The 18,935-nt window shown below is 50.3% G+C and overlaps 1 protein-coding gene across 1 annotated transcript in view; it reads left to right on the top strand.

The window, feature by feature from the left end:
- The first annotated feature begins 271 nt into the window (after positions 1-271).
- LOC115471572 (T-complex protein 1 subunit epsilon-like) overlaps positions 272-18,935 on the top strand; it is a 69,893-nt gene continuing 51,229 nt past the window's right edge. The window contains 4 exon segments of the mRNA XM_030205236.1: positions 272-328; positions 819-983; positions 10,363-10,379; positions 10,381-10,562. Of these exon segments, the coding sequence (XP_030061096.1) occupies positions 277-328; positions 819-983; positions 10,363-10,379; positions 10,381-10,562 (416 nt within the window). The 5' untranslated portion in view covers positions 272-276.

The raw sequence follows: 18,935 nt of genomic DNA, 5'->3' as shown, positions 1-18,935 counted from the left end.
AGGTAATGTGGTCGAGATTTAAACAAGCAGATATAAGCAAAACATGCTGATAATGGTAAGCGTTGATAATGGGTAGAGAGATGTCATGGAATATAACGTGATCGAAGTTCAAATAACCAGATATAGACAAATGCATTCCTGGTAGTAAGTAAAGTTTGCAGTTAAAGATTAAAACCTTTTTCAGGGGCGTAGATTATGGTTCATGTATTACTCTGCTTGGTAACTTGAATACTTTGTAAATCTAAACTTAAATATTCTGTTTTTCAGTCTCACATAATGGCAGCACAGGCAATAGCAAATACACTAAAAACATCTCTTGGACCAAATGGTGAGTGTTTTAATTACCATGGCTATAGCATTGCAGTTATTTGGGAAAGGGCAAGTTGGTGACCCTGAGTGTTTTTTGTTTTGTTTTTGTTTTTTTAATGGCTGGTTGTTCTGTCTTCCTCTTTGTGCCCACTTAACAGAACTGTTGACCAAGTGAGTGCAAAAAAACCTGTTGGCCAACATCTTTAAAAGAAACAGGCTTAATTACTGATCAGGTTCCAATTAAAGGCCCCCAGAGCAGTGAAAATCCACATAAGATAGGAATTGTAAGTGCCCCCTCCCTCTTGCATTGCAGGACTGGGGTGGAATTTATACCACTGATCTGAACATTGTGTCACTAGGGCTATAGTAGCAGTTTCCTCTTTTGTTGTATTGCTTCTGCAGGATATGGCATCATATTGCACCAGTGGACCAGAGTGTCCAGCACTAATCTTCAGCATTCAGTCTCTGTGTATGTGTTTTGCTTTTAAGTGTTTTGAATCGTGTTGCAGGACTTGATAAAATGATGGTGGATAAAGATGGTGAAGTGACTGTGACAAATGATGGAGCCACGATTCTCAGTATGATGGATGTGGATCATCAGATTGCTAAACTGATGGTAGAATTGTCCAAGTCTCAGGATGATGAAATTGGAGATGGGACCACAGGGGTAGTAGGTGAGTGAGAATATTTTTGATTTTTTTTTTTCAGAGCTGCTTTCATTACCAATGAATGCCAATAAGAAAAATAGCAAAATGGTGTTCCTTATTCTAAGCAGCAGATGAATCCAGGAACTAGTGAGTAGTGTCCATCTACCAGCAGGTGACGATAGATTACAAAGTTGAAGACAGTGATACCAGACGGCCAGCTCCTCCTTCAACCAGTACATCTCTGTCCCCAGCAGGTGATAGACAACATCTTAGCAGCTCCTAGATTTGTCTCCTGGGTCAGCTCCTGGGCCTTTGAGCCAGTAGAGCCTGGAGGGGTGTTTGATTTGAGGACCAGCTTTGGAGGCATACTTAACTGCTGGGTCCTTGCCTCACCCTGTGGACCCATTTCTTCCTGCTTCTCTCCTGTGTCTTAGGCTGTAGCCTTCCTCACTTTGGGGGGGGGGGACCCGAGAGGAGAGCATTTGGGAGACAGTACTTGAGGGGCGAGCCTGGCAGCATTGGGCCGCTGAGCTGCTGGTAGCTTCCCTTCTGCTTCGCTGGGTGCGCTGCTTCACTGGTGGTGAGTTTATAGCGCCTTTTTTGTTTTGGGAGGGGATGCACGCTCATGGCGACAGTCGGTGAAGCAGTGTTCCCGCTGTGGAGCACGTGCAGTTGATGACAGGTTTTCTCCCCAGATGTGGTAAGGTTCTTCGGGTGAGGGCTTTCTCTGGAGTGACCTGATTTGCACGTGGATGTTGTGGGCGCTTGTGGCCATTTCCCTGTGCCTTTGAGCGTGGTTCCCGCCACTCAGCTGTTGGCAGCCAGGGAGTCCTTGTAGCCTGCACTTGGTGGCTTTGGGGGGGGGGAGGTCTCTGCTCCTGGGGGAGTGCCTGCAGGATTTTCTGCTCTGTCTTCAGGGGCGGCTGATTCCGGGGATTTTTTTTTCTCCCCAGATTTTATTCTCCTACTACATCAGGCTTATTTGCTGAAGAGGTCTTTACTCCCTGCCATGAGTGGAAAGTGCGGGGTACAAATGTAACAAAAAAATTCTGTCGCCCTTCCTTTAGGAATTCTATCTCCTGGGTCAGAGAGAGCCTTACTGGCTTCCTTGGAGGATCCGTTTCCAAACGTAGGTGGATCTCTCCTGCCTCGGAATGAGGTCAGCGGGACCTTTTTCTGGGACCCTTTCGGTGACGATGGGCACAGGAGGGGTCCTGGGTGGATGAGTTGGAAGAGGGCAAGGTGACCCAAGAAAAGGCTGATGACCCTTCTTCTGTTTGTCTTTTCACCAGGATGTGCTGCTGGCACTCATCTGCCGGGCTGTGGAAGCTTTGAACATTGAGAATCCTGCGGCGCCGACTGCGGCTACAGTCAATCCCAAGATGGCCAGCACTAGGAAACCTTCTATGACTTTTCCTGTGCATGTGGCCATTCAAGAGCTTATTGTGGCCCATTGGTCTGACCCAAGGGCAGTTTGAAGGTAGCCAAAGCTAAATCTCGCTTGTACCCGGTGGCGGCAGAGAAGCTGGCTCTGCCGAGAGTGGCTTGGTCACGGCTGTGACTAAGAAGACCACCCTCCCTGTGGAGGATGGTGTAGCCTTGAAGGATATGCAGGACCGGTGTCTGGAAGCTTCCCTTAAGTGTGCCATTGAGGTCTCTGTGCTTTCATTGCAGGCCTCTATCTGTAGTTCCTATGCCGCCAGGGCCTGTCTTAGCTGGTTGCAGCAAACCTTGGAGCAGGAACCAGGTCTTCTCTGACCGTTGGAGGTTCACATGGAGTCGGGTTAGCTTATCTATCAAATTCCCTTTATGACCTGATAAGGGCTTCAGCCAAACAGATGGCCTTGACAATTTCTGCTCGACAACTTTTGTGGCTTCGGATTTGGGTGGCAGATATGGCGTCCAAGCAGCGTCTGATTCATCTTACCTTTCAAGGCAAACTTCTTTTTGGAGAGGAGTGGGAAAGGATTGTGAAGGATTTGGGAGATTCAAAGTCTTGGAGGCGTCTCGAGGACAAGCCCAAGTCTTCGTCGTGAGGAGAGGGTCCTCTAGATCTCACCTCTGGGAGGCTTGACATTACCGGCCTGGTCGTACCTCTGAGGCCTTCAACACCCTAGGTTTCAGCTGTGCTCTTCCTTTCAGAGCAATTAAGCGCCCACAGATGATGCAGGGATCTGGTGCCCGTTCTTTCAATGATGGGGCACAGGTTCACTTATTGGGGTCCAGGATAGGGGATTGACTGACCCTCTTTTACGAGGAATGGACCTAAATCACTTCAGACCAGTGGGTCTTAGACATTGTCAGGGAAGGTTATCGGCTCAAGTTCTCCTCTCCTATAAGCGAGGTGTTCCTGGAGTCGAGGTGTGCCACAGCTTGCCAAGAGGGCGGCAATCAAGAGCATTTGGGAGACAGTACTTGAGGGGCGAGCCTGGCAGCATTGGCCGCTGAGCTGCAATCCCTCCTAGGCCTGGGGATAGTGGTTCCTGTTCCACCTTTGGAGCTTCACGCTAGGCGTTATTCGATCTATTTTGTCGTGCCTCAAAGGAGGCTCCTTCCGTCCTATCTTGGATTTCGGAGGATGATGTATGACGAGACATAAGTAGGTCTAAATGGAAACTTGATGCGCTCTGTACTCCGGAGTAAAACAAAACTATAAAACCTCGAGGGTGAGCTCGTAGTTTTAAAAGCTTTTAAACTACGAGCTCATCCTCGAGGTTTTATAGCTTTTGTTTTACTCCGGCGCATCAAGTTTCCATTTAGACCTACTTATGACAAATACTACAAGTGGGTAAAATTATTGAACACAAGAGACTCCTAATGCAGGCCTAATAGGCCGAAACACAGCTGTATCGAGTCTTGTTCACCCTCCAATAGCTATTTTATCTGGAGTGTTGTCCACTTTTTGAGTCATCCTCATTGTCTCATCAAACATTACATACTCTTGCTGTTTCACATCAATCTTCCGGAAGGTGAACCAGTGCCTCACTGTTCGACATTTCCGCATGAAAAACCTGCGGCCATTCCGCATGTGATGGCGGCCATTCAGCCGGAAGAGCGTCTCACGGCGCTGCACGTCAAGGAGGCGTACCTCCACATTCCCATTTGACTGCTTCATCAACTGTTTCTCCATTTTGCCGTTCTGGGCCTGCATTTTCAATACCGGTCCTTGCTGTTGATCTGGCCTGCCCCTAACACCTTTTCCAAGGTGATGGTGGTGGTAGTGGCGTGCCTCCGGAAGAAAGGCATTGGAGTGCACCCTTATTTCAACGACTGGTTTATCCAAGCGGGTTCAGTGGAGGAGAGTCACAGGACCACCTCTCGGGACATCGCTCGCTTCAGTCATTGGACTGAGTGGTCAACCTTCAGAAGAGCCGCCTCGCTCCGTCCCAGTGTCTGGATTACCTCAGAGTCTGTTTCGACACACCTCGAGGCTGTGTTCTTACCCGAAGAGAGGAGGTTTCAAACTTCAAGCTCAAGTGCGCAGTCTGCTGCAGTTGTCCTACCCTTGTGCTGGGGTCGATGGCAGTGACCCTGGGGTACATGCCCTCTAGAACTCTTGCTTCTGAGCAGGTGGTTGCCTGTCTCAGGAGTATCAGTAGCGTCTTCTGTGGCTACCCAAGGCACACCAGAGCATGAGCTGGTGGTTCTGTGACGTTCATTTTTGGAAGGGAATGCCTCTGGCAGCTCTCAGTGGGTGGTGGTGATCTCAGATGCCAGCTGATGGGCTGGGGAGCCCATTGTCTCCACAGGCATGCACAGAGGCTGTGGATGCTGCAAGAGTCAGCATTGCCGATCAACCTTCTGGAACTCCAAGTGGTCTTCAACGCCTTACGAGCCTTCAGGTGAGTCTCGCATGTCTCTTCTGTCAGCAGTTCACATTGCAGGCCTGTGCGACATGTGTGCAGGTTTCCTCCAGTCGTCGTCTCCTGGATCCAGCTGAGTGGAAGCTGTTGATGAAAGTGTTTCATCGGATTTGTGGCACATGGGGGGAGCTGGAAATGGGTCTAATGGCATCCTCTCAATGCAAAAGTTCCAAGGTTTTTCAGTCGTCGAGAGACCAGCTCAGCAGTGCTTGGCCAGAAGGGGGTCTCCTTTGTCTTTTACCCTTGGCCTCTGATCGGCCTGGTCATTCTCAGGATTGCAGGCTACAGGGGTGGGTAATTCTAGTTGCCCCAAATTGGCCTCAACGTCCTTGGTACACAGATCTGGTTCAACTGCTTGTGGCTCCTTGCTTCGGCACCTGGTCTCTGCAAATCTTCTCATCCAAGGGCCAGTTCAGATGAAGGATCCCTCCCGTTTTGGTCTTACAGTATGGCTCTTGAGCGGTCGCGCTTGAGGAAGAAGGAATATTCTGATGTGATTGCGACCTTGTTGCGACTCGCAAGCATTACACTTCTTTGGCTTATGATCAGGTCTGGCGCACTTTTGAAGTTGGAATGCATCCCACAATTGCTCCTCTTTCAAGGCTTTGGTGCCTCAGCTTCTGGCCTTCTTGCAGGAAGGGTTGCACAAGGTCTTGCCTACATTTAAGTGCAGGTGACTGCCTTTGCCTATTGTTTTTTTTTGGGGGGGGGGGGTGTTGGGCTCTTCTCTAACTTCACACCCTGATGTGGTGCATTTCTTGAAGAGGGTTCTGCATCTTTGCTCTCCACCCTGTCCTCTATGGATCCTCAATCTTGTTCTCCGAGCCTTGCAGAGGGCACCTTTTTGAGCCATTGCAGAAAGCTTCCGTGAAGGATCTTACCCTTAAAGCGATCTTTTTGGTGGCCATTTCGTCGACCCGCAGATTCAGACTTTGTCCTGTTGTGATCCTTTTCACCAGTTTTCCGAATCTGGAGTTGCCTTACTTACAGTGCCTTCCTTTTTGCCTAAGGTTATTTCGGCTTTTCACCTCAATCAGCCCCTCTTCTTCCTTTCAGGAGGAGGATTATCCTTCGGAATGCACAACCCTTCATCTTTTTGATGTTCAGAGGGTTCTTCTCCATTACCGCCTATAGGTTTCCAGTGACTTCAGACGTTTGGATCATCTCTTGTCTGGATCTTATAAGGGAGATGCAGTGTCTAAGGTGACTATTTCCTGTTGTATTATGAGGCGATTGTTTCTGTGTATGTGTTAGTGGGTCGTGCCCCACCAGAGGCGCTCAAGGCATAATCCACTAGGTTGCTGTCTGCTTTGTGGGGTGAGATGGGTTTTGTCTGTGGATGAAATATGCTGGGCAGCTACTTGGGCTTCCCTGCACACCTTTGCTAGGCGCTACAAAGTGGATGTTGCCACTTGATTGGAAGCTTCCTTTGAAGCGGCAGTTTTGTTTAGTGGAGCGGTGTCAGCCCACCCTCGTTAGGGACTGCTTTGGTGCATTACTACTACTATTTAACATTTCTATAGCGCTACCAGGCATACACGCGCTGTACACCATACACAAAAAAGACAATCCCTGCTCAAAGAGCTTACAATCTAGATAAGACAGGAGACAGAACAATTAAGGGTAAGGGAATAAAGAGGTGAGGATAACAGGGCAAGTGAATAGAGGTTAGGAGTCAAAAGCAGTGGAAAGAGGTGGGCTTTACATCCCACCAGTTCCTGGATTCGTCTGCTGCTAAGGATAAGGAAGGTAAAATTATGCCTTACCTGCAATTAAGTTTCTTTCCTTTACTAACAGCAGATGAATCTAAGATCCGTGTTGTCTCCTGGTATCAAAATAAAAACCCAGAGGAAACAGACTAGCAGAAGTTCTAGGAGGAATCGAGTAAGATGATGTTCCAGTTGTTTGCTGTTTGGTTTATTAGTGAGGAAGAATTATGACCTTTGATTTTCTATTCCTGCTTTACAATGTTACACACATTGGTTGAAGGAGGCGCTGGCTGTCTAGTATCAATGTCTTCAACTCTGTAATCTCTATCTCCACCTGCTGGTAGATGGACACAACCCACCAGTTCCTGGATTAATCTGCTGCTAGTAAAGGAAAGAAAATTAACTGCAGGTAAGGCATAATTTTACCATCTTCATTTTTCAGTGAGGCCACTTTGTGTGAGAGCAAATACTGTTCCCAGCATAGCAGCTGACACTCTGCATGCACTTGCCCAAGAGGGAATACCCTTCCACCTCCAGTGACAGAGTGCCTAGTGTGCTCACACAGGCAGATGATCAAAAGCCCCGCGCTGTTCCAAACAGCGCTCTAAAATAGCGCTGGAACAACGCGGGGGCTATTAGACCTATGATCAGAGATAATGCATGCAAATTTAAGCAGCGCAATTATCTCTGATCATGGGGTAGAAGTGCGGGCGAATTGTGCCTGAGCATGCGCTCAGCACATTCCTCCTGCACTTGTTTGACAGGTCTGGGCTGTTAAAAGCCCAAACCTGTCAAACAGGGGCTGGAGTCCATGGGACCACCAGGCCCTGACTACCCCTGCCCTGAGCAACGGGGGCTGGAGGTCCGGCGGACTTCCGTCCCCCAGCCCCCCCAAACCCCCAGAAAATGGTCTCTGGTGGTCCAGTGGCCGCCGGCCAACACCCCCCCCCCCCCCAGCGAGCGATGGGCTGAATCCCTGGTGGTCCAGCGTGAAAAAGAACCCCCTGACAGCCCCCCTACCTTAGTTGGAGGAGGAAGGTAGCCTGCCTCCCTCCTCTTCCTTGGGTTGATGCTGCCGCAAAATGGCGGCGCCCAGCCCCTCCCAGTGCAGCGGGGCTACAGACCATATAAGGAGCAATTCCCTTATATGGTCTGTAGCCCCGTCCAGCGCATCCCAGGATTCACTGGGAGGGGCTGGACGCCACCATTTTGCGGCGGCGTCAACCCAAGGAAGAGGAGAGAGGCAGACTACCTTCCTCCTCCAACTAAGGTAGGGGCCGTGAGGGGGTTCTTTTTCACACTGGACCACCAGGGATTCCGCAGACATCGCTGGGGGGGGTGGATTTGGGGTGCTGGAGGGGGGGTTGGCTAGCGGCCACTGGACCACCAGGACCATTTTCTGGGGGCTTAGGGGGGCTGGAGACCCACTGGATCTCCAGCCCTCCCTGAACCTTGGGGGGGGGGGGGGACCGGAGGTCCGCTGCACCTCCAGCCCCCCTTTTGGCAGGTTTGCTTTGGGAGGGGAACGGGGGCCTGTCAGCATGCAACTGCATGCTGGACAGGGCTCACCATTCCTCCCCAATGATCTGCAAACCCTAAGCCAGCTCGGAGCTGGTGTAGGGTTTGCCCCGGCCAGCGACCCAATTTTGGCACACTGACCGCTAATCATTGGCGATGAATGCGCTAAGCCCTGTTTAGCATGCATTTGCATGCTACTTGCGCAAAGAGCCCTCGAGCGCGTTGTTTTATGCGCTCGAGGGCTCTGATCATGGGGGTAGCAAACGCTGGCGCTAGTATGGCGGTAACAGCCTCTAGCACCAGCATTTTCTTTTGATCATCTGCCCCATATAGAGTTACTTTATGAAACTAAGATGATATTGCATGCGGTGTCTCACTCATGATTGCTTGTCCTGCCAGGTGGTGGTCTTTATCTTGTCTCTACCCCCTCTTCTCCTCCCCCCCTTTACAATTTCTCACTTTGTGTTCTACCCGAAACTTTGCTAGCTGGGTGTAGTGGAAGAGTACTGTGCAGTATTCAGATGGTGCACTCATTCAAAACATTCTGGGAAGAACACTGCACTTTCAGATATTAAACCACTCCCCTTCTTTCTCTAAAGGACTACTGCTGGCACTGTTCCAGCATATCTATTCTGTTTTTCTTACAGTTCCTGCACTGCTTTCACAGATTGATAGGAGTTTGGTCACCACATGATGAAAAGCTTGTAGTGTGGTCAGAAAAGTGAACAGCTGTTCAGGAGGCAGTACCAAGTGCAGGCCTCCAGAGATAGAAGTGTGTATAGGAGAAGGGATCCACAAGAGTTGAAGCAGCCACTGACTCCTAGTCCTTGCACTGAACACTGAAATAAATGTTCCTAAGTTTGTAAACGTTCTTTATTTCAGTAGTATACTATGGTATATTTCATTGATCTATAATTGGCATAGAAGTAACTTAAGTACACACAAGTACTGCTTTGACCATGTTTTCTTTTGGTCTTCAAAATAAGCTTAGAAATGTAAATGTTTAAAGGGAAAAACGGTAGACTTAGGATGTTTGGGGTTCTTTTATAGTTCTTATAAACCAAAAAGGCTAGTTTTCATATGCATTGCTGTATTGAAAATAGAGAATTGCTTCTAAAGTAACTTGTCATTCATGACCATTGAATTTTGAATGCTATTAAAAATACCTTGGTTTTTTTTACAAATCTGATATTTATTGGATACATACTGATAACTAGATGGGTTGTAGTGCTATAAGCGCATAAGATGGTCTGAAATCTGTGACTCAAAGCAATGCACAGGAAACTGTCATTCATCCCCTTTAAGTATTAAAAGATTTGCAATTTGCATCTAGGGTTTTGAGGTACAACTCACGCACAGTAAAATCGTCATACAACAAAATACAACGTTTTGATGGTACATCACCAAGTTCTTCTTAATTTCTAATTCTACAGCATACTGAAAGCAGTACTTGTCTCATTAAATTCTCCAAGGACTGCTATCCCATGATGTTTGCACCCAGATAAAGTAATATGGGGTCAGAAGCATAAGACTTTAAAAGTACTATCATGTAGAGTGTTGGTATAATCCATGATGAAATGAAGAGCAGTAGCTAAGTAAAAAAGCATTACTGAAATGCTGCTTTAAGGTTTTTCCTGAAATCGATTGTACTGAGATTGATCTGGTAAAGAATTGCACAGCATGGAACCTACAGCAGAAGAGATGTGACATTGCTTGGTTGCCAGTTGACATTTGCCCTTCAGCTTGTGGTAACATGTAGTTGGTCCGTGGAGGCCAAAATATCAGGACCACTCCCTACACCTAAGTTGTTTTTTAAGCCGGTTGTGGCCCTTGGTCAAAAGGTTTGGACACAGTTTACATGAGACATAAACAGCAATAAAAATCATGTAATGTAGTAGTTTAGTACTAAACATTTCTTTGAAAATGTGTACACTTTATCAGCCTGAATTGCTTCGAAAGTTGATACTGTGGTGTCAGAACGATATAGTGTAGGTCATTAATTTTCCCTTCTGATTCATTTGCTCAGTGTTGAATGAAGTAGATAATCTTAATTCATTTTTAATCTGAGCTAGCAGCACTTGAGGAAAGGAAATAGCAATGAGAGGAAATTTCACCTTTAACATTTAAAATATTTTGAAACTACTACACTTCAGTTGGGTGGTGCAAGATCATACATTTGCTTAGATTTTCAGCATTTTTTAAAAATATTCCATTTTAGGGGTGAGTTTTGTGTTTAACATTTGTAGTACTGGAGCTTTGTTTTTGATAGTTGAAGTGGCCTCAATTGAACAGCTAATGGAGTTGTTTGTGTTACAGTCCTTGCTGGTGCCTTGTTTGGAACAGGCTGAACAGCTACTTGATCGTGGAATTCACCCTATCAGAATAGCAGATGGATATGAACAAGCTGCACACATTGCTATTGAGAACCTGGATAAGATCAGCAACAGTTTCCCGGTTGATCCACAGAATATAGAACCCCTAATTCAAACTGCAATGACAACTTTAGGCTCTAAAGTGTAAGTTTATTCAGACTTTTTTTTTTTTTTTTTTAATTTTTTATTTATAGCCATTACAATTTTTACAAGCGATAAAACAACTTGTTAGAAATACAGAGAAAGTAATATATTGGAATTATTTGTCAGATAATTCTATTCTCTTCCTTAGACCACTAAATAGAGTGAAACAAGACAAGGAGATCAATTAAACAATAAACAGAAAAAAAAATGTGGTATTAACCTGATTATCCCCAAATATTACTCGTCTAATTCATTATTCCACATTGATCATCTGGTTGGCTTCTTCAAGGCCAATACGGTGTAAAGTCAAATCATTTCATTGAAAACATACTTCCTCAGCAATCCTCCAGACCGTTCAAGACGCTTGGGTTATACACTCCTACCAGCAGAGGGAGACTGAGAACACTAAAACTTCTTATACAAATAGCCTGTGCAGACCTTCTACTAACCAGTATTTTCTCATGTGCAGCCCTGTGCAGTGTACTCAGTCTGGTAGGCCCGTTTGGAGTTTCTAGGTTGGGTTGTAAATGTTAGAGAACCCACACTTAGATCTCTATTACAGGGTGTAAGTCCTAAGGGGCTTCTTATTCCCTGTGGGGTGTCACACCCGGGTGGCCGGGTCCCTCCCCCTGTGCTCTTCCTCTGGAGGACTGCTTGACCTTGGCTACAGACCTCGTTCTGTACCCTTGAGGCATTTAGGCATCAGCAACGAGTTTTAAAAAAATAAATACAATAAACGTTTTTAAAAGGTGGCTATTTTGGCCGTTCTTGTGGCAGTCCAGAGATAAAACGTCTTCAAGGGCGTTCTTGCCTTAGGCGGTTTTGCCTATTAGTCGGTCACAGCACAGAGCAACTGTTTGTTTTTTATTGTGTTCACGGCCATTATGTCTAAGCTGGTGAGGTGTCTGTTTTGCGCGGAGTTGAAGTGAAAGGTGGCCAATTTAAATTTTGTGGGGAGCCTACATTGTCAACGCTCTTGCCCCCCGTGCTTTCCCGAGTTGGCGGAGGTGTTGGGCTGCGACTTGACAGCACATTCCAGGCCAGCAACGGCAGGGCCGGTTTTGGCGGGAAACGTGGCCATTCCATATCATCAAGCTGATCAATCCATAGACTGGTGGGTTGTGTCCATCTACCAGCAGGTGGAGATAGAGAGCAAACTTTTGCCTCCCTATATGTGGTCATGTGCTGCCGGAAACTCCTCAGTATGTTCTCTATCTCAGCAGGTGGTGGTCACACACAGCAGCAGCTCTGGCTAGGCCTCCAAGCCTAATTTTTAGGTTTTGTTGAGTGCCTGGGGTTGAGGGCTCTTTTGAGCAAGTGCAAACCTGATGGTGCCAGGTCCCTCCTTTTCTCCCCCCTCCCGCTGGCTCCGTTAAAAAAAAAAAAAAAAAAATTTTAAACGTTCTTAAAGGCGTTTATTTCGACGTTTATTTAAACGTTCATTGCAGCTACTCACTGGGACACCAGTTCGTTACAGCTCGGAGCGGCAAGCAGGTAATTTTTTACCTTTTTATAGCGGCAGGGGGTTCCCCGATTCTTCTCCTCGTGGCATATGGCGTCGGAGGGCGAGGGCGCAAAGGGGTCGCTCCCTGGATCGCTTGAGCGCTTCTAGAGGGGATGCGGGGGTTTTACAGCCTGTTTCGCCCTTGTTGGGTGACAGTTTAGTGACCGATGAATGTCCCGGTCCTTCCTCCGGCGTGGCGGTTTTTTCCCGCCATAAACGCCCATCCCCCGCTCCTCGCCTCCGCCATCTTGGCCGGCCACGCGGCTCGGACGGCTTCTTCGTGGGCCGCCCTTGAGGTTGGAGACATTGATGCCATGAACGCCCTTAATTTGGGCGACGGCACAAAAGCGGCTAAAGTTAAGCGCCGCTCTTCCCGCGCGGCTCCTTCGCGGAGTGTCGCGCCGGACGCCATTTTGGATGCGCAGCATGTCTCTCCCCCGCTCTTGCGAGCGCCGGTTGAGGGTGCGTCTAGGGCTATTGCCCAGGCTGCGGAAGTGCACAGTCTGGGGGGTTTCTCCCCCGAGTTTGTTTTGCTGCTGCATCAGGCTTTCCTCATGCAAAACGCTGCCCCTGCTCCCTCGTCTGGTAAAGAGGTTGAGGTTCCCAGAGGTAAACGTCCTCGGGTTGATTCCCAGGCCTTGGAGGCCTTTGTCTCCTCCGATGTAGATGAGGGCAGCGTGTCTGAGGTCTCCCAACGGTCCTTTGCGGATTCCTTGGAGGAGATGGATCCCCGCTCGGATGGAGCGGATGACCCCTCTGCAGCGCAGCTTTTTAGCTCAGAGGATTTGCCCAACCTGTTGATACAGGCCATGGACACTTTGAAGATTTCCTCTCCGGAGGACGTCTCTCCCTCAGCCCCTGTTGGCTCTGCCATTATGCTGGGGACGAAGCGCCCGCCTAGAACCTTCCACGTGCATGATACCATGCACACCTTAATTTCGGCTCAATGGGATGTCCCGGAAGCGAGCCTTAAAGTGGCTAGGGCTATGTCCCGCCTCTATCCTTTCCCTGAAAGTGAACGTGAGGCCTAGCTGTGGCCTACCGTGGATTCTTTAATCACTGCGGTGACTAAGAAAACGGCGTTGCCGGTGGAAGGTGGCACGGCCCTGAAGGACGCCCAAGACAGAAGATTGGAGGCGGCCTTAAGGTCGTCCTTTGAGGCAGCTGCTTTAAGTTTGCAGGCCTCAGTTTGCGGCTCCTATGTGGCCAGGGCGTGCCTGACTATGGTGCAGCGGGCTTCCCCCTCGGATCCTTCCTTGAGGGCTGATTGGCCGGCCCTGGAATCGGGCTTAGCCTACTTGGCAGACTTGCTGTATGATGTCTTGAGAGCCTCAGCTAAAGGCATGGCTCAGACAGTCTCTGCGCGGCGGTGGCTTTGGCTGAAACATTGGTCTGCTGACCACGCCTCTAAATCCCGCCTGGCTAGATTGCCTTTTAAAGGCAAGCTGCTCTTTGGGGTCGAGCTGGACAAAATCGTGACCGATCTCTGCACGTCTAAGGGCAAGAAGTTACCAGAGGTCAGGGCTCGGGCTAGTACTCGTCCCGGTACCTCAGAGGACGGTTTCAGGAAGCCCGTCGGTACCGCCCGGGCAGGTCGGGCTCCTCTGCCTCCTCTTCCTTCAAGAGGAATTTCTCCCCCAAGCAGCATTCCTTTCGCAGAGACCGCCGTCCCGGAGGTGCTCCCTCCGGCCCTCCCCCAGGGTCTCGGACCCAATGACGGGGCCTTGGTCCACGCCCCAGTGCAGATTGGAGGACGGCTGGCCTCGTTTCTGGGCGAGTGGACCACAATAACTTCAGACGCTTGGGTGCTGGAAGTCATCAGAGACGGCTACAAGCTAGAGTTCTGCCGACCCTTAAAAGACGGGTTTGTACTCTCTCCCTGCAAGTCTCCGGTCAAAGCTGTGGCAGTGCAGCAGACCTTGGACAATCTGATCCGCCTGGGTGCGGTCGTTCCGGTGCCAGAAAGTCAGCTTGGCAAAGGACGTTACTCCATTTACTTTGTGGTACCAAAGAAAGGAGGTTTCTGTCCGGCCTATCCTCGACCTCAAAGGGGTCAATCGGGCCTTGAAAGTGCGGCACTTTCGCATGGAGACTCTCCGCTCTGTTATAGCGGCAGTGAAGGCAGGAGAGTTCTTGGCTTCCTTGGACATCAAGGAAGCGTACCTGCATATTCCCATCTGGCTCCTCATCAACGCTTTCTGCGTTTTGCAGTCCTGGGACGACACTTCCAGTTCAGAGCCCTCCCATTCGGGGTGGCTACTGCTCCGCGGACCTTTTCCAAAGTAATGGTGGTCATCGCGGCCTTCCTACGAAAGGAAGGGGTACAAGTCCATCCTTATCTGGACGACTGGTTGATACGAGCCCCCTCTTATGCAGAGTGCGGCAAAGCTGTGAACCGGGTAGTTGCTCTTTTGATCTCCCTGGAATGGATCATCAACTGGGAGAAGAGCCAGCTGCGCCCGACTCAGTCCCTGGAGTACCTGGGAGTTCGATTCGACACCCAAGTGGGCAGAGTGTTCCTGCCAGACAATCGGATTGTCAAACTTCAGGCTCAAGTGGACCAGTTCCTAGTAGCCTCTCCTCTTCGGGCTTGGGACTATGTGCAGCTGTTGGGCTCTATGACGGCCACGATGGAAGTAGTGCCCTGGGCCAGGGCTCATATGAGACCACTTCAACACTCTTTGCTGCGGCGCTGGACTCCGATGTCGGAGGATTATGCTGTGCGCCTTCCCTTGGACCCAGCAGTGCGCAAGGCGCTGAGCTGGTGGATGCAGACAGACAAGTTGTCTGCGGGAATGCCTCTGGTGACCCCAGAGTGGATTGTCGTCACGACGGACGCCTCTTTGTCGGGCTGGGGAGCCCACTGCTTGGGAAGGACAGCGCAGGGGCTCTGGTCTCCTGCAGAGGCAAAGTGGTCTATCACCTCCTGGAACTCAGAGCCATTCGGTTGGCGCTTTTGGAGTTCATCCCGGTACTGGTGTTGAAGCCTGTACGGGTCCTGTCGGACAATGCCACGGCTGTGGCCTATGTCAACCGCCAGGGAGGTACCAAGAGCGCCCCTCTAGCCAAGGAGGCTATGAATCTTTGCCAGTGGGCGGAAGCGAACCTGGAGCAGCTTTCAGCGGCCCACATTGCCGGAGTCATGAATGTCAAGGCGGACTTTCTCAGTCGCCATACCTTGGAGCCCGGAGAGTGGCAACTATCTGCTCAGGCGTTCTTGGACATCACGAAGCGCTGGGGCCAGCCGAGCCTAGATCTGATGGCGTCATCGGCCAATTGCCAAGTGCCGCGCTTTTCAGCAGAGGACGGGACCCTCGATCCCTGGGAGTAGATGCTCTTCTCCAACAGTGGCCGACACAAGAGCTCCTTTATGTGTTCCCGCCCTGGCCCATGTTGGGCAGGGTGCTAGACCGGGTGGCAAAGCATCCCGGCAGGGTAATCCTGGTGGGTCCGGATTGGCCCAGACGTCCCTGGTATGCGGACTTGATCAGGCTCTCAGTCGACGATCCTCTGCGGCTGTCAGTGGAGCAGGGCCTGTTACATCAGGGTCCCGTGGTGATGGAGGATCCCTCCCCCTTTGGTCTTACGGCCTGGCTATTGAGCGGCAGCGTCTGAGGAAGAAAGGCTTCTCAGACAAGGTCATCGCCATATGCTAAGAGCGAGGAAGCGCTCTACTTCTACTGCTTACGCCAGAGTTTGGCGTATCTTTGCAGCGTGGTGTGAAGCAGGCTCACTTTCTCCCTTCACTGCTCCAATTTCTTCAGTGTTGGCGTTCCTGCAAGAAGGTCTGGAGAAAGGCCTGTCGCTCAGTTCCCTTAAAGTCCAGGTAGCGGCTCTGGCTTGCTTCAGGGGCCGCCTGAAGGGTGCTTCCCTGGCTTCGCAGCCAGATGTGGTGCGCTTTCTCAAGGGAGTTAATCACCTGTGCCCTCCTCTGCACTCAGTGGTGCCTGCGTGGAACCTCAACCTGGTGCTAAGAGCATTGCAGAAGCCGCCTTTTGAACCCTTGTCAAGGGCATCTCTGAAAGACCTGACGTTGAAAGCAGTCTTTTTGGTGGCTATCACTTCAGCCAGAAGAGTTTCCGAGCTCCAGGCACTCTCATGTCGAGAGCCTTTTCTGCAGTTCACTGAGGCAGGAGTGACTATTCGCACAGTGCCTTCCTTCCTGCCCAAGATTGTTTCTCGCTTCCATGTGAATCAGCAGCTCTGTCTCCCTTCCTTTCGTAGGGAGGACTACCCAGAGGAGTACTCTGCTCTTAAATATCTGGATGTGAGGCGAATCATCATCAGATACTTGGAAGTGACCAATGATTTCCGGAAATCGGATCATCTGTTTGTCCTGTTTGCAGGTCCTCATAAGGGTCTGCAGGCTGCTAAGCCTACAGTGGCAAGATGGGTCAAGGAAGCCATTGCGGCGGCTTATGTGGCCGCAGGGAAGGTGCCGCCTATCCAGCTGAAGGCTCACTCCACTAGAGCTCAGGCGGCCTCGATGGCAGAGGTCGGATCCGTCTCCTTGGAAGAGATATGCAAGGCGGCAACTTGGGCTTCGGCTCATACATTCTCCAAGCATTACCGTTTGACGGTAGCTGCACGGGCGGAGGCCCGGTTTGGAGCTTCAGTGTTGAGGTCAGGGATTTCAATGTCCCGCCCTGGGTGAGTACTGCTTCGGTACATCCCCCCAGTCTATGGATTGATCAGCTTGATGATATGGAAGGTAAAATATGTATAATCATACCTGATAATTTTCTTTCCATTAATCATAGCTGATCAATCCATAGCCCCTCCCAGATATCTGTACTGTTTTTATTCTGATTGCATTTCAGGTGCAGTTTAGTCTTCAGTTACTTCAGAAAGACTTCGTGTTCAAGTTTTTTTCACTTGGATTCTTCAAGAGTTGAGACGAGTTTGTGTTACAGTGAGCTGCTGCATTCCTCTCCCCCCCCGTTTTACGGGGCTGGATTGAGACATAAATTCTGCCGGCACTCCCTCCCGCTTCGTGCGGCGGTAGGGCAGCTTTGTACCCCTCCCGCTTCGGCGGTGTTAGGGTCAGTCAGCTCCTCCCGCGGTTGCAGGATAAGCCAGATCCCCCCGCATCGGCGGGTGTGGTGTCCCTCCCCCGCTCCGCGGGGATGAGCTGGACGGATTCCCCTCCCCCACTTGTGTGGGGATGAGCTGGGTTAATTCCCCTCCCCCGTTTCGGCGGTGGTGAGCTGGGCAGAGTGTCCCTTCGTGGGTGTAATTCTCTAAGTGCTGAGTCCTGCGGATGGAGCTTTGATATCGACATACTGAGGAGTTTCCGGCAGCACATGACCACATATAGGGAGGCAAAAGTTTGCTCTCTATCTCCACCTGCTGGTAGATGGACACAACCCACCAGTCTATGGATTGATCAGCTATGATTAATGGAAAGAAAATTATCAGGTATGATTATACATAATTTTACCTTTTAGCTGCGCGTCCCGGGTTGGCCTTGATGGAGTCTGTTTTGGCGGAAAGCACGGCCCTTTTGGCCGCGCATTCCATACCGGCGCCAGGGGGCCCGTGTGTGGCGGGAAGCGCGCCTAGTTTAGCCGCGGATCACACGATGGACCTGCCGCCTCGGGCGCCAGGGGGGTCCGTCGCGGAGAATACGGGAAGTGTTGTTGGGGCTTCAGCAGCGTCGGGGGGGGGGGGTCTGGCTTCCCCCCTGAGTTTGTTTGGTCTCTGTATAATGCCTGGAGAGCTGGCCCCTCTCAGGTTGTTTGTTCCCCGGAGGCTGGTAGCTCAGTGGGAGTTAAGCGCCCATGGGTGGATATTTCGGAGCCTATGGAGATACTTTCTCTGCCTGGGTCGAACTTTTGGAGTGACCCAGGAGAGGAGGATCTCTTAGATATGTCTGAGGATCAGGATGGGCTAAGGCCTGGGGAAGATTCTTCAGTGGTTCGCATTTTTCATAAGGAGGAGTTGTTAGAGCTCATTGATCAGGTGATCTCTACATTGAAGTTTGCTCTGGCAACCACTCCCTCTGCGGAGGGACCCCAGGTAGATCCCTTGGTTAAGGGGATTCGGAGAGCCTCCCGTTCCTTCCCATGAATTCAGACATTAGGGACATGGTTTTCAGGAATGGTCTGTGCTGGAGCCTGCTTGTAAGGTGTCTAGGGCTATGGCACAGCTGTATCCCTTGCCTCCGGAAGATTGGCCCTGCTGAAACCACCTACTGTGGATGCGGTAGTTACGGCAGTTATTAAGGCTACGGCCATTCCGGTGGATGGCGGTACAGCCTTACGGGATCCTCAGGATAGGAAGCTAGAGTCCTTTCTGAAGCGCAACTTTGATTTGTCGACTTTGGCCTTGCAAGCCTCTGTGTGTGGGGACTTGGTAGCCAGAGCTTGTTTCCGTTGGGCGGAGAAGCTCTTGGATGAGCCTGCGTTAGATAGGACTGGTTTGGTTCAGGACCTGGCCAAATTGGAGATGGGGTCTTCGTTTTTGGCAGACACGCTTTATGATTTGCTAAGGGCTTCAGCTAAGAATATGGCTCTGGCGGTGACTGCTCGCAGGGCTCTTGGCTTAGGGGCTTGGGTGGCAGATGCGGCCTCTAAAGCAAAGTTGTGTTCTCTACCTTTCAAAGGTTCTATGTTGTTTGGAGAGGACTTGGATAAACTGATGAGTGGTCTTGAGGATACCAAGGTCTCACGGTTGCCGGAGTTACGGCCTAAAGCGGCTAGTCGAGGTGGTTCGGCTAGAGGTCGGTTTAAGGACACGAGGCTGTACAGGCCGGGCAGTTTTGTGTCTCCTTCTAAAAGCCGTTTTTTCCAGCGGATGCAGTCCTTGCGAGGGGGTCGTCGAGGTCAGGACTCCTCCGGAGGTGCCGGAAATGATAAGTCCTCCTTATG

Source organism: Microcaecilia unicolor, chromosome 1 (genome assembly GCF_901765095.1).
Source record: "Microcaecilia unicolor chromosome 1, aMicUni1.1, whole genome shotgun sequence".
NCBI lineage: Eukaryota > Metazoa > Chordata > Amphibia > Gymnophiona > Siphonopidae > Microcaecilia > Microcaecilia unicolor.
This window is presented reverse-complemented; position numbering and strand designations above follow the sequence as displayed.